Source organism: Ranitomeya imitator, chromosome 2 (genome assembly GCF_032444005.1).
Source record: "Ranitomeya imitator isolate aRanImi1 chromosome 2, aRanImi1.pri, whole genome shotgun sequence".
Taxonomy (NCBI): domain Eukaryota; kingdom Metazoa; phylum Chordata; class Amphibia; order Anura; family Dendrobatidae; genus Ranitomeya; species Ranitomeya imitator.
Window position 1 is genome coordinate 482994842 of NC_091283.1, and position 15235 is coordinate 483010076.

A 15235-nucleotide genomic window follows, 5' to 3' on the forward strand; every position below is an offset into this window, starting at 1 on the left:
CAGCTTATTTCCGATACTACAGGAGGGAAAAGCAAGTTCCTCCCTCCCTCAACAACATTTTCGTTTTCACCCCTTTCGCAGTAGCCCTTTCTGGTCCAACTCCACAGCATCGTCAAGATCTGATCGATCTACACAACTCTCGGCCTTCTTACAGACCGAATCAGTCCTGGCGAGGAAAACCTAGACAACCCAGAACCAGAGGTTCCAGACTTTCCAGATTTCCTTCACAATGACTCGGGGGGGCATTCCAGTCGACATCACCGAGGTAGGCGGATGCCTGCTTCTTTTTCGACACGTCTGGCTTTCCGTCATCCACGACGAATGGGTCAGAGACCTGGTGTCTTCTGGTTACAAAATAGAATTCTCCGCCTCCCCTCCAGCACGGTTTTTTCCCTCTAGCCTCCCAGGTTCGGGAGCTCAGTTTGGCGCTCTTCACTGCGCCATCGAATTCCTCCGCCAAAACGGGGTCATCGTTCCGGTTCCGGAACACGAGAGATTCAGAGGTTTTTACTCAAACCTCTTCGTCGTGCCAAAAAAGGACGGGACGGTGTGCGCCATTTTGGACCTGAAGCTCCTAAACAAGTACGTAAAAGTACGGCACTTCAGGATGGAATCCCTCCGGTCGGTCATCTCCTCGATGGAGAGAGGCGAGTTCCTAGCATCAATAGACATCAAAGATGCTTATCTTCATATCCCAATCTTTCCGCCACATCAAATGTTCCTCCGTTTCGCCATCCTAGAGGACCATTTTCAATTCACGGTCTTGCCACTGCGCCCAGGGTATTCACAAAGGTCATGGCGGCTGTCATGGCCATTCTACACTCCCGGGGAGTGGTTGTGTTGCCATACTTAGACGACCTCCTGATCACAGGTCCGTCTTATGCCTGCGAAGCAAACGTCCGCATTACGTTGGATTCCCTTTCGCGCCTGGGCTGGTTAATCAACTTGGACAAGTCCTCATCTGTTCCAGCTCAACGGATCTCTTTCCTAGGCATGATCCTGGACACGTCAAAGGGGCTGGTTTTACTTCCTCGGTCCAAGGCCCAAGCGCTTCAGCAGGGAGCCCGGACACTGTGGCCCTTGTCCGCAGTCCATTCGGTTTGCCATGAAGATCCTGGGGAAGATGGTGGCCGCAATGGAAGCGGTCCCCATCGCTCAACTGCATCTCCATCCCCTCCAACAGGCCCTGCTAGACAATTGGGACAGGAGACCCCTCACTCTCGACCGGCCATGTCCTCTGCCCCCGCGGATCAGTCAAGCGCTCAAATGGTGGACTTTGGAATCCTCTCTCAACCAGGGGAGGTCTTTTCTCCCGATCCATTGGCTGGTGGTGACTACCGATGCCAGTCTCCTCAGTTGGGGAGCGGTGTTTCGCCACCACACTACCCAGGGGCGTTGGACGATTCTGGAGTCGAAACTTCCCATAAACATCTTGGAGTTCCGAGCTATCAGATTTGCCCTGAGACTCCTTCATTTCCTGCTCATGGGTCACCCAATCCAAATTCAATCGGACAACGTCACAGCGGTGGCATACATAAACCATCAGGGGGGTACCCGCAGCAAGGCGGCGATGCAGGAAGTCTCCCACATTCTCCGTTGGGCCGAGACCAACCACTCCACCATTTCTGCAGTGCACATTCCAGGCGTCGAACTGGGCGGCAGACTTTCTCAGCCGTCAGGGTCTCGCCTCAAGGGAGTGGGAACTCCATCCAGAGGTTTTTCAACAAATCTGCCTTCGCTGGGGAACTCCGGACGTGGACCTGATGGAGTCCAGACTGAACGCCAAGGTCCCCAACTTAATAGGACGTTCTCGGGATCCCCGGGCCGTTGGGGTGGATGCACTGATATCACCATCGTACCAGTTTCAATTCCTGTATGTTCCCTCCACTTCCTTTGTTGCTGAAAGTGATCCGAAAAATCAAGATGGGGGGGTTCCGTTGATTCTTATCGCCCCGGATTGGCCACGTCGCGCAAGGTATGCGGAGCTCGTTCATCTCGTATCCGACGTCCCCTGGCGGTTACTAGACCTCCCAGATCTGCTTCACCAAGAACCGATCTACCACCAGAGCTCAGGGGCCCTACGTTTAACGGCGTGGCTGTTTAAACCTGGATTCTAACTCGAGCAGGTTTCTCCTAGCAGGTCATCGCCACCATGATCAGCGCTCGTCTTCCGCTCGCATCTATCACCGCACCTGGAAAGCCTTCTTTTCATGGTGCAGGCTCCGCGGTCGCCCTCCTCTTGTTTTCTCCATTACCTCCATTCTGGAATTTCTCCAGTCTGGCTTGGATTCCGGCCTGGCGCTCAGTTCCCTCAAGGGTCAGATCTCGGCGTTATCGGTGTTGTCCCAGCGTAAGATTGCTGCTAACTTGCAAGTCAGGACCTTTATTCAAGGGGTTTCCCATGTGGTACCCCCCTACAGAATGCTGTTAGAGACCTGGGATCTCAATTTGGTCCTGAGCGTCCTTCAGGAATCTCCGTTTGAACCTCTGCAGGATGTCTCGCTGACCATCTTCTCCTGGAAGGTTGCCTTCCTTGTGGCAGTAACATCTATCAGGCGCGTCTCGGAGTTGGCCGCACTATCCTGCCGGGCGCCCTTCCTTTCCTTCCACCAGGACAAAGTAGTCCTACACCCATCTCCGGCTTTTCTCCCTAAGGTGGTTTCATCCTTCCTCCTTAATAAAGATATCATTCTTCCCTCCTTCTGCCCACAGCCGAGACATAGGGTTGAAAAGGCCCTTCACACCTTGGACGTGGTACGGGCCCTCAGGAGGTACGTTTCTAGGACTGCTCCCTTCCGCAAGTCGGACTCCCTCTTTGTCCTCCCGGAGGGTCACAGAAAGGGTTCAGCCGCGTGTAAGGCCACGATAGCCAGATGGATGCGATCGGCTATCCAAGAATCTTATCGGGTCAGGGGCAGACCTATCCCGGCGGGGGTTAGGGCACACTCTACTCGGTCGATGGGTGCTTCCTTGGCCATTCGGCACCAGGCAACGGCAGAGCAGGTTTGCAAGGCGGCAACATGGTCTAGCCTGCATACTTTCACAAAGCACTACAATGTCCACACTCAATCTTCCGCGGATGCGGCTCTTGGCAGACGTATTCGGCAGGCGGCTGTTGTGCATTTATAGTTAGATGGTACACAGAGTTATTTGGTTGTATTGTTCCCCACCCAGGGACTGCTCTTTTTGTCTCAACTTAGTGTCAGCCTCCTAGTGACAGCAGCATAACACCCATGGTCCTGTGTCCCCCAATGAGTGGCTCGGAGAAAAGGATTTTACGGTGAGTATACGAAAACCCCTATTTTGTGCAGTTATATTGGTTTACCTGGTGAAAATAAACAAGTGAGATGGGAATATATTTGATTTTTATTAAGTTGCCTAATAATTCTGCACAGTAATAGTTACCTGCACAAACGGATATCCTCCTAAGATATCCAAATCTTTAAAAAAAAAAAAAAAAAAAAAAAAAAAAAAATCACTCCAACTTCCAAAAATATTAGGCTTTGATATTTGAGTCTTTTGGGTTGATTGAGAACATGGTTGTTGATCAATAATAAAAATAATCCTCTAAAATACAACTTGCCTAATAAATCTGCACACAGTGTAGTAAAATATCCTCTGGACAGGTAGATCAGTCATCAATGGCTATGACAGGAGTGGTAGAATCACACAAGATGCCCTTAAATGGGGTGCACAGGTATAGAAAAACATGGCTGCTTCCTTCCATGAACATCACCACACCTGTCTTGGTATTGCAACGCTGTAAAACTGAAGTGGCTGATCTGCAATATCACAAGCAACCTGTGTTCTGGTATGGCACTGTTCCTGGAAGTAAGCAGCCATGTCTAATCCTGTACAATCCTTGTACAGGTTTTTCTAAATCCTGGTAAGACCATGTGGTGTCCGTAGCTGAGCTCAAGAAGGCCATGGAGCAGAAAGTCAAAAGCTCTATTGAGCTTCGGTACAAATGAAGCAAACTCCCAGCGGTGAAAAGTAATTGGTCAATTTACCTAGATGGAGGTGTAATCTTTTTTTTTTTTTCTCTTTTTTTTCCTGCACAGGTATCCTAGATCAGGGAGAGGGAGTCTTGATCATATTCGATGAACCGCCTGTAGATAAGACGTACGAAGCTGCTCTGGAAACCATTCAGAATATGAGCAAAGTGGTGGATTCTCTGTATAACAAGGCCAAGAAGCTCACATAGGTGAGTAGTAGTGGTGGCAAGTGATGGCTGTCTCTGAGATCTGACCACAAGGTGGGAGAGATGACGACAAAGGGCAGAGAAAACTGTAGGATCAGCAGAGCAGCGACCTACTACATGGCTCTTGGTCCTACCCCTTTGCAGACTTAATGAGGTCACTTTGGTACTAAGCAAAGCTGAATTGGAGAATAAATGACCAATGCGCACAGAAGTCAGTGTCTTGTTGGTAATCATTTGCCCTTTATCACCCTTTCAATGCCATTCTGTCCAGTTATTTAGTTCTCAATTGCCATGATAGGGTAACTGCCTGTGTATACATGCATCAGGCACTCTGATTGATGTCAGCCATGTATGTTTGACTCTAAAACACTGCGACGTTCCAGAGGAAGATATGCTTTCCCTATCGCCTCTCATTGGGTACACAGGAACCATGGGTGTATGCTGTTGCCACTAGGAGGCTGACACTATGCGCAAAAAAAGTTAGCTCCTCCTCTGCAGTGTACACCACACCGACTGCCATTATGAACCTCAGTTTAGCTTAGTGTCAGTAGGAGGTGGACACGGGTCTTTAATTAGACCCTTATCTACCTCAATGTGCGTCGTTTTTTTTCTACAGGTTTTCCGGAGGGATACAGGGTGAACAGCCACACCTGTAGTCCCACAATACGGACTATGAGTACGGCATGTACTGCCACCCCGTATCCTCATAGATCCGACAGCAGGACCATGACCCTAGCACACATGCGTGTTTTAGAAGTTCGGTCCTAGCTCCGTCCCCCACCCACTCGCCCACCAGAGCCTGTCAGTTGGAGGAGATGAGGACGTCCATCACAGCTCCCTGGACGTCTGATACCTTCCCCAGTATGAGGTTAGTAATTGACGGCGTGGGATGTTTAGGTCAGTATCCCACTTTCCCCTTACCTCGTCATGGGGGGTCACTAGGATCTCCTTTAATATCATTTTCAACTGGCGGGGAAATATGGTGCGAGTGTCTTCTCTTCGTTCGGGCCCTTGTGGGCGTCCACGTTGCTTTCCCTGGCGGCCTTATTGTTCCAGGCGGCCGCACTGTTCCAGGCAGCCACGCACTGCCTTTCTCGTGGCCGCACCTTGCTCTGAGCGGCGTGGCAGCCCTACAGGTAGCCACGCTGTTTTTGCTGCGGCCGCATTTTTCTCTACCATTTCCCGTCGCCCCACCCTTCCGGTACCGCAGCCCTCTTCGGCGGTCACCGGCTTCTAATTTAGGCCCCGGCTTCTCCCGGGGCCTACTTCCGGCGATGCAACTCCGCCCACTTCCTGTTTCCATTGGGCGGGCTTTTCTCCCGCCCTTCTTCCACTGTGCACTGCTGAGTTGCATTTCAGCGCCACGCTCGCCCCCTTCTCAAAGCACAGGTCGGGCGTCCTTCTGCCTTCCGGATGACATCTTGACTGTATCGCTGCAGGAATCTTCCCTGGGGGATCATCTACAAGCTGGGCAGCTTATTCCGTCTGGAACCACTTCATCTGCCGTGAGTAGCTCTGCTCTGCAGACTGACACTCTCCCCTGCCCTCCTGTCCCCCAACCTTCTGGCATTACTCAGGGTTTCGTTCACCATGTCTAATCCTAAGGGAGGTCGCTCTCACCCTCTTACTTCTTCCTCTACTTCCTCTGCCTTAGGCCGGGATCACACATAGCGAGATACGGCCGAGTCTCGCAAGTTAAAACCAAGCTCTGGCCCCGGCACTCCAGAGCGGAGCGTGCGGCCGCACAGCAATACATGGAGCTGCACGCTCGCTCCAGAGTGCTGGTGCCAGAGCTTGGTTTTAACTTGCGAGACTCGGCCGTATCTCGCTGTAGTGTGACTCCGGCCTTAGTCAAACACTTCGCGTGTTCATCTTGTAACTGCAAACTTCCCTCAGGTCAGTCCTCCCCCCTCTGTCAGGCATGCAGCAACCCCTTTATGCCCACTGGCCAGGTTCCCCCTATTGCTCCGCTTGAGAGCAAAGCCTCCACCCCAGGCTGGGTTTCCTCGTTGTCACAATCGGTAGCGGATTTAACACGGGTGTCCCAGACCCGTGTGCCCGTACTTGATAGGTTGCCCCTGCAGACCCCCGCAGTAGCCAGCGGGTCGCAGGAACCTCCGTCTGAGCCTCCCATTATAAGCCGCAAACGATCCAGACAGGAACAACGGTCTGAGTCCTCTTCTCGCTCCATCTCGCCACACGGTCCTTCTCTGCGGTCGACTTCCTCCCGGTCCTCCTCACCTGAGTCAGGCGAAGCTCTCTGATGCGCCTTCAGAGGATAATTTGGAGCTGGATTCGAACCAAAGTGTTACCATGAGGGATATGGTTCAGTCTCATTGGAGCAATCAACCAGACTTGTGGCATCAAAGATCCCTCTACGGAACCCGCAGATTAGGCGGTTTCGTTTAGACGGTCAAAAGCACCTTCCAAGGTTTTCGCTCCTCATCCTGAGTTCGATCAGCTTCTGACCAGAGAAAGGGAGAACCCGACCAGACGTTTTCAAAGAGGAAAGCGTCTTGGCGTCTTATATCCGTTTTCCCCAGATCTCATCGACAACTGGACTTCTTCTCCCTCGGTAGATCCGCCAGTTTCCAGACTTTACACCAACACAGTCCTTCCCCTGTCTGGCGGAGCGTCTCTGAAAGATTCCAACGATAAATTCATAGTCCTTTGCTAAGTTGGCCTTCAAAGCAGCCACGTCTGCCCTATGCCCGGCCTTTGCGTCCACCTGGGTTTCCAAGTCTATATCCAAATGGGCCAAACAAGTACGTCGGGGCATTCTGGCCGGAGCTCCTCCAGAACAGCTGACGGAACTTGCCACCCAGCTTTCTCACTCTGGGGAATACTTTGTCTCTGCTTCCCTGGACGCCGCGTCTTGTGCCGCTCAGGCGTCTAGTAATGTTGTTGCCATCCGTCGTACCGTTTGGCTCAAGGCCTGGCAGACGGATTTGTCATCAAAGTCGTCCCTTACCAGTCTGCCTTTTCAGGGATCTCGTCTCTTCGGTTCCAAGCTGGACCAAATTATTAAGGACGCTACCGGGGGCACAAGCTCCCTTCTTCCCCAGTCCAAACCTCGCCGGCCTCCTCCTAGGTGGCAATTTCTGTCCTTTCGGCCTTTTCTTTGCTTTGCGTCGTCAAACTCATTTTCCCAACAGCAATAGAGGCCGCAGGGTCGCAAACAGAAGAAGACTGTATCCTTTCGACCTGCTCCTTTCTGGCGTTCCCGCTACTCCCAAGGTAGATCTTCAAGGTCTAGGACTAGAAGATCCACCTCGGCATGACTTTCGGCTAGGCCCCAGCGCACTTCCCAATCTGGGCGGCCGTCTCCTCTTTTTCAGGGACGTCTGGATCTTCTCAGTGGAAGACGCATGGGTCAGGGAAGTGGTATCCTCCGGATACAAAATAGAGTTAATTTTTCAGCCCCGGGATCGTTTCTTCGAATCCCGCCCTCCAAGGGACCCCGCTCTAGTCCCGGGTTACTTTGCAGCCATCGCTTCCCTCCTCAAATCCGGGGTAATCGTTCCCGTTCCAGAAAAAGAAACGGTTCACAGGGTTCTATTCGAATCTTTTCGTGGTACCGAAAAAAGACGGCAAGGTTCGTCCCATTCTGGATCTCAAATTGCTGGACAAGAGGGTTTGCCTGAGACACTTCAGTATGGAATCCCTTCGTTCAGTAATTGCTTCCATGGAGGTTCAGGAATCCCTGTGCTCCATAGACATCCAGGACGCCTACCTCCATGTCCCAATCTTCCCGGGACATCACAGATTCCTGCGATTTGCAGTACATCAGGAGCATTTTCAGTTTGTCGCCCTGCCGTTCGGCCTTGCAACCGCCCCCAGCGTTTTCACAAAGATCATGGCGGCGCTCATAGCCATCTTGAGGGTCAGAGGCCTTGTTCTCTTTCCGTACCTCGACGACATCCTCATCAAGGCCCCGTCTTTTTCTCAGGCTCACGAAAGTCTGTCCATCGTCCTCGACACCCTAGCCCGTTTCGGGTGGCTTGTCAACTGGAAGAAGTCCTGCCTTATTCCTTCTCAGCGCCTCATTTTTCTGGGCATGCTCTTCGACACTCGTCAGACCAGGGTCTTCCTTCCCGAAGACAAGAGATCCATCCTTCGGGAAGTTCACTTGCTCCAGGGCCCTCGGCTTTCCCTCCTTCCGATCGGCCATGAAGGTTCTGGGAAGGATGGTTGCCACATTAGAAGCGATTCCCTTTGCCCAATTCAACTCAAGACTTCTTCAGCAGGCCATTCTGTCACAGTGGGACAGGTCTGTCTTCTCCCTGGATCGTCTGATCTGACTTTCTCCTCGGTTCAAGCGGTCCCTCAACTGGTGGCTGACGTCACCTCTCATCTCCCAGGGCAGGTCCTTCCTTCCAGTTCACTGGCAGGTGGTGACAACAGATGCCAGCCTGCTCGGCTGGGGTGTTGTTTCGCCACCTGACTGTTCAGAGTCGTTGGTTGGCGCAGGAGTCAACTCTGCCGATCAATGTCCTCAAGATTCGGGCCATCTTTGTGTCCCTTCGTCACTGGGAAAGGATTCTCAGGGGTCTACCAATCTGAATCCAGACGGACAATGCCACGGCAGTGGCATGTCAACCATCAGGGGGGGACCCGGAGTTCTCTGGCCTTAGCCGAAGTATCCAAGATCCTCCTCTGGGCAGAGGCAACGGTTCTGGTGATATCCGCGGTGCATATCCCCGGTGTGGACAATTGGGCCGCCAACTTCCTCAGCCGCGGGGGCCTCGCGGCAGGGGAATGGTCCTTGCATCTGGAGGTCTTCCATCAGATTTGTCTTCGATGGGGGACTCTGAACGTGGGCGTCACGAATGAACAGGATGGTCCCTCGGTTCGTATCCAGGTCGCGTGACCCTCTCGCAGTGGGCGTCGACGCTTTGGCCATTCCTTGGTCACAGTTTGTGCTTCCCTATCTGTTTCCACCCCTTTCCTTGCTCTCCAAGCTGTTGAAAAAGATCAAGGTGGAAGGGGTGCCGGTCATTCTGATCGCTCCGGATTGGCCCAGGAGATCTTGGTTTGTGGACATCGTCAATCTTCTCGCGGACGCCCCCTGGCGCCTTCCAGACAGACCCGATCTGCTGTCCCAGGGTCCGATCTGCCACCCGAATTCTCGGTCGCTCAGTTTGACGGCGTGGCTGTTGAGACCGCAGTTCTAAGAGTGTCCGGCCTTTCGGACCGGGTGATTCATACTATGATCCAGGCTAGGAAGCCTTCGTCTTCCAGGATCTACTATCGTACCTGGAAGGCTTACTTCCGTTGGTGCGAGTCTAGCTGCGTTTCACCCAAGTCCTTTTCTCTGCCTTCCATTCTGGCCTTCCTTCAGGCAGGGCTGGACTCGGGCCTGGCTCTTGGTTCCCTAAAGGGCCAGGTTTCTGCGCTCTTCATCCTTTTTCAGAAGACGTTGACTTCTTGGCCACAAGTTAAGACCTTCCTTCAAGGAGTAGCCCACGCTGTCCCTCCTTACAGGGCCCCTGTGGATTCATGGGATTTAAATCTTGTGCTGGGCGTTCTGAGGGGTTCGTCCTTTGAGCCTCTAAGGGAAGTTTCCCTGTCGGTTCCATCTCGGAAGGTGGCCTTTCTTGTGGCAATCACTTCGATCCGCCGCGTTTCCGAGTTGGCGGCTCTTTCTTGCCGACCTCCGTTCTTGGTTATTCACCAAGACAAAGTGGTCCTCAGGCCTCCGCCTTCCTTCCTTCCTTCCTTCCTAAGGTGGTTTCTACCTTCCACCTCAACGAGGACATCGTTCTACCTTCCTTTTGTCCAGCTCCGACTTAAACCTCTGGAGCGATCGTTGAACAAGCTGGACCTTGTCAGGGCAGTGAGGATCTACCTGGCTAGAACGGCCGCTTTCCGGAAGACAGATTCTCTTTTCGTCATTCCTGATGGCACGCGTAGAGGCCTGCCGGCTTCCAAGGCGACTATTGCTCGCTGGATCAGATCAGGATTAAGGCTCACTCTACCCTAGCAGTCGGTGCCTCCTGGGCGGTGCACCACAGGGCTTCCGCCCTACAGCTTTGCAAAGCGGAAACCTGGTCTTCCATCCACACGTTCACCAAATTTTACAAGGTCCATACCTATGCTTCGGTGGACGCCAGCCTAGGCAGAAGGATCTTGCAGGCAGCAGTGGTGAGTCCTCTGACCTGATGGATGTCTATTTTTCCCACCCCAGGGACTGCTTTGGGACGTCCCATGGTTCCTGTGTCCCCCAATGAGAGGCGATAGAGAAAACAGGATTTTTGGTTGCTTACCGTAAAATCTGTTTCTCGGAGCCTTCTTTGGGGGACACAGCACCCTCCCATGTTGTTCAGTTTCTGTTGTTCTCATGTTTACAGTTCTCATGTTTGTGGTTACGGTTTAACCTTATTGTTTTGTCTCCTACTGCTTTCTCACTAACTGAGGTTCTTAATGCCAGTCGGTGGGGTGTACACTGCAGGAGGAGGAGCTAACTTTTTTTTGTGCATAGTGTCAACCTCCTAGTGGCAGCAGCATACACCCATGGTTCCTGTGTCCCCCAATGAAGGCTCCGAGAAACAGATTTTATGGTAAGCAACCAAAAATCCTGTTTTAAAAGCCACCAGGTAACAAGCCACATGGGAGACTAGTTGAACAGGTGGATCCCCAGCGGCTGCTCCCGGCCCACTCCTCTTGGGTGGCGGGTCTTTCATTGTGTGCATGTATAGGAGGAGACCTGTCAGTCACTGGCAGTGGGTGGGGTAAGCTGGCCAGGGACCCACCCCTTGGAATAGTCCAATTTTAAAGTATATTTTCTTCTGAAACACCACAGCGCATCAGGGTCAAACATTTATGGCTGAAATCATACAGTGGCTTTGGATTAGGCCACAGGTATCCGCTGTCAGGTTCTTTTTTAACTGTATTTGTGTCTTTCTTGGATAGAATGTGCTAAAGAAGCAATGCATGGAAAATAGGCTTGCAGTATGCCCTGAACAAAAAAAGCTCTAAAGTGCCATTGAATGGCCAATGGGTACTAAGGAGGCTCTTAATGCTGTGTCTATTTGCCATTTATTCTATTATTGTCCTTCTGGCACAAGTTCTGCCCAGTTGTCTCTTTAGTGCACTTTTTTGATAGACAAGTGCAAAATAAGCACCAAAATGGAGATGGTGAAGGCATTAACCCTTGAAGCTTGGTAAAGCTCCGTCACTTTTCTACATAATCAAAATGAACATATATCCTGCTGTAAGTAAAAGCAATAGTACATATAAATAACATAGATTACTTGGTAAACACGGTCTTTGATTAAAAAAGTAAAAGCCATCCCACCAGCGTCAAGGTGTACCCAAATTGTGATGCACCTTAGGACCATCCTGATTTGGGTACACCTTGACGCTGGTGGGATGGCTTTTACTTTTTTTTTTAATCAAAAACAGTGTTTACCAAGTACTCCATTTCCTTTATATGTACTGTTGCTTTTAGTTATTTACTTACAGCAGGATACATGTTCATTTTGTGTTAAGTTTTGTCTGTTTAATGGCCAGTGTGACCATGCTGCAATTTTGCATGCATACCAACTTGTACACCAGTTTATTTTTGGGGGGCTTATTTTTCTACATAGAAAAAAATGGAACTTTTTTGCAAGTCAGCCATGCACACTTTTATTAAAAAAATAAATAAATTGAAAATAAAAAAAATATTTGGTAAGGGTTCACCAATCTTGACAAACACTACTATGTGAAATCACCATTCATTGCTGGATCGCAGAGTAGAAGACAAGCGGTGTAGGTGAGAGCAGCGCACAGTACGGGCCGCGGCCGGACTCTGCTGCTATTTAGAGGCTGAAGTCCTATAGCAGCCGTTCCTACCCCCCTCTTATCATACATGCATCAGCATTACTAGTTGCCCAGCAGATGTTCAGAACAAGATCCGGATTCTGAGGTTAGAACCACATCCATGTCTAGGACACAAAGATCTTTGGTAATTGGGCATTGCACAATATCAGCTATGGAGATGACTGCTCCTCCTGATAATGACACATTACAATGGGCACGAACAGCCTCTGTGCCATCTGTGAAACAATGTAGCCAGCTGCTTCTGCTTTCCACACATGCAGACAGGATGTGCTCGGTTATTTCATTACTACGGGGTTTGCACAACTGCTGTTTGTTCTTCTGGTGCTGCAGCCTGGATAAGGTCGTCATTCTCAGAGCTCTGTGTACTGCCCCATATAGGAACGATTTCTAGTCATGGATTTCATACATTTTATTTAAGCTGTCTGACTGCAGAGATTTTAATGGGGGACATAAGATTACAATACTATGGCTGCTTTCTTCCTAAAATGGCTCCATTCTTATCTATTGAATGTGGTGTTGAAGCTTAGCCTTATGGCATTGATTCTAGAAGTAAGCAGACCTCTCTTTATACTACTCAGTGGAGATGATTAAAAAGATTCACAGGATTCTGGTCCAGCGGCCACATTAATAGTCCGTGGCCACCAGATCAGAGCCTGCTGGAATTCCTGGCATCTCTCCTTATTCGTAGGCCTGGAGCACTTATAAAATTACTGTGGGCCTACTGAAGAGAAGGGCCAGGGATTCCAGCAAGTAAGAGGAGGTTCGCAGGCACAGACTATCATCGTGGCCATTGGACCTGGGTACTGGGAATCTTTTTGCCATTCCTAGCATTTAGCATTTTTTTATTTTATTAATTTAATTAGACTAGTCATATCAAGTCTGGCCTTGACTATGGTGATGGAGCTCGTTTCACACTTCCCATATTCATGGTCCAGGTAAGGATTGATGCCCTGACTAGCTAAAGGTTTCTTGACCCAAACTCACCACCCACCATATCCGGGCCTTGAATATCTGATGTGTGAAACCGTCCTAAGGACAAATTCACACATCTGTGTTTTCGCAGACCTAGTACAGACTGATGGACCAGCCGCACAAACCACACATCCTCATATAGTGCAGGGCAGGAGACCCGTGGACAGTACAGATTATGAAACACGGACATGTGAATGGGGTCTTAGGCCACATTTTATGAGTCAAAGTTTGTTACAATGAGGGTGGACATGTATGTATGGTTTATTGTAAGATTAACAAAACGTGAATGAAATATGTCAGCAGGTTTGGTGCTGTAATCTGAAGGCAGCATGCGGTAGGAGTTAAAGCACAGATTTCAGCTCGAGCTCTGTTGTTTACTTGTAATGATTGTTTTTCACCAGGAGCTTAATCATTGCTGGACTAGCGCAACCTGGTAGTCCGACTCCACCCCCTCGTGTGATGAGCAGCTCCCTGTCTATGGACATTGTACATGCAGAGCCTGGTGTGGCCGGGGTTAGCTTTCTCAGCTCTGCTTCATTGCTAAATCTAAAAATTCTAGTGTGAGAACGGCTGCACCCAGTAATCTTAAGTGATACATCGTTGGATTCAGGTTCTCTTTGCCTAAATCAGGCTGCTCTCAGATGAGGTAGCAAAAAACTGCTGACAGATTCCCTTTAAGAACACCCAAAACTTTATTTCCTAAAAGGGCTTTAGCAGTTATTTGTCTTCTTTAAAAAAAAAAAAAAAAATCCATAATACTAGTATAACAGTATAACATATATTGTAATATATCTTGTAATAATCTCCCTTCAAAGGGGTTGTTCAGGCTTAAAAAGAAAGGAAAAGAAAAATCTGGTAATCATATAAATACAAAAAAAATGTAACCATTAATTCCCTTGCTGCTCAGGTTGTCCCTGCTGCGATGAAGTGCCCTACATGTGCCCACTGCAGCCAGTCACTGGCCTCTGTCACGTGCCGTACAGGCAGCCATCACCCGAGGCCTGTGCCTGGTCGCAGTGAGCACTTTTATGCACGGCATTGTCATCAAGACTTGGATGGACCACAGAGAGGCAGCAGCAGAACAAGCTATTTTTAATTTCACCGCTCTCCCTGCATTATTTTTATCATTATTTTTTATTAGTATGGTATGTCAGTCAATTTTGTTGTAGTTTTGATTTTATTTTTAAATCCTGAACAACCCCTTTTAAGGCCATGTTCACACATTTGCAATTTTTGATGTATATGTCTTTCCTGATCTTAATGTGTTTCATATTCACTTTCAGACCATTGAAATCATCAGCCATTGAGAAATCAGAGCGGCAGGAGCAGCGGACACCTCTCCTCCTCGTGTGGGATGGTGGAAAAGGGGCAGGGGGTGCTGAAGGGAATTCTTTTTTTTTTTTTTTTTTTTTCCATCTTTCCCAGGAACATCTATTGTTTTGAATGGTCATTTTTAAAATCTCAATGAATGGGCGCATCCTTGGCACAGGCCTCTTAGGTTCTGGGTTAAATCCATGCTCTGACTATGTCCACTCTTCCATCCCACGTCCGGGGTTAGAACACTTGCTTGTTTTATAGGTTTTTCTGTGTCCTTACCTGAAGCAGTGCTTGTTTGCGGGGGTCTCTTTGAGCTTACCCATGGTCCCCAGAGCCTTAGTTCCATGATTGCACACACGACCTATACTGTATGTGCCACAGAGGCTTGCTAGGGAAAAGACTCATTTGGGCTCACGGTTCAGCTCTGGCAGGGAACCCTCACTTTTCATAAATTAAACGGGTTTGCTGCTTGCAGGGATTTAACGAAACAAAAAATTGCCCTTGCCGCTCCTGTTACCACTCCTTTAAGACATGCCCCCTCGTCCCTGCTGATGTCCTTTGGGTTTCGATATCCCATAAGAGGTGCACAATTTCCACCCAGCTGAAACCAGAGTATATCTGATGTTCAGATGTGTTCCAATAAAGATCTTTTTTTTTTTTTTTTTTTTTCTTTTCTGGTCTTTGGTGTGTAAAAGCTTTCTGTAGAGTTGAGGAGACAAATGCTCTCCAGGTTAACATAGATGATGTTTTTTTTTTTTAATCTCTTATTTGATTATTTTACTCTGTTTGGTCATCTTAAAGGATCCATCAACCCTCCTAATGTCTGTTTTAGTAAACTTTTATACAGCATTTTCCTGTTGAGTGAACATGCTCGGATAAGGTGTTATCTGAGCATGCTCTGGTGCTATCCGACTATCTGTT

At 49.5% G+C, this 15235-nt stretch overlaps 1 protein-coding gene across 1 annotated transcript in view; it reads left to right on the forward strand.

Annotated features, from left to right (window-relative positions):
• PSMD11 (proteasome 26S subunit, non-ATPase 11) overlaps positions 1 to 14977 on the forward strand; it is a 50503-nt gene extending 35526 nt beyond the window's left edge. Inside the window, exons 13-14 of the mRNA XM_069751365.1 lie at positions 4062 to 4204; positions 14281 to 14977. Coding sequence (XP_069607466.1) covers positions 4062 to 4204 — 143 coding nt within the window. The 3' untranslated portion in view covers positions 14281 to 14977. The remainder of the gene's footprint in view (positions 1 to 4061; positions 4205 to 14280) is intronic.
• The last annotated feature ends 258 nt before the right edge of the window (positions 14978 to 15235 follow it).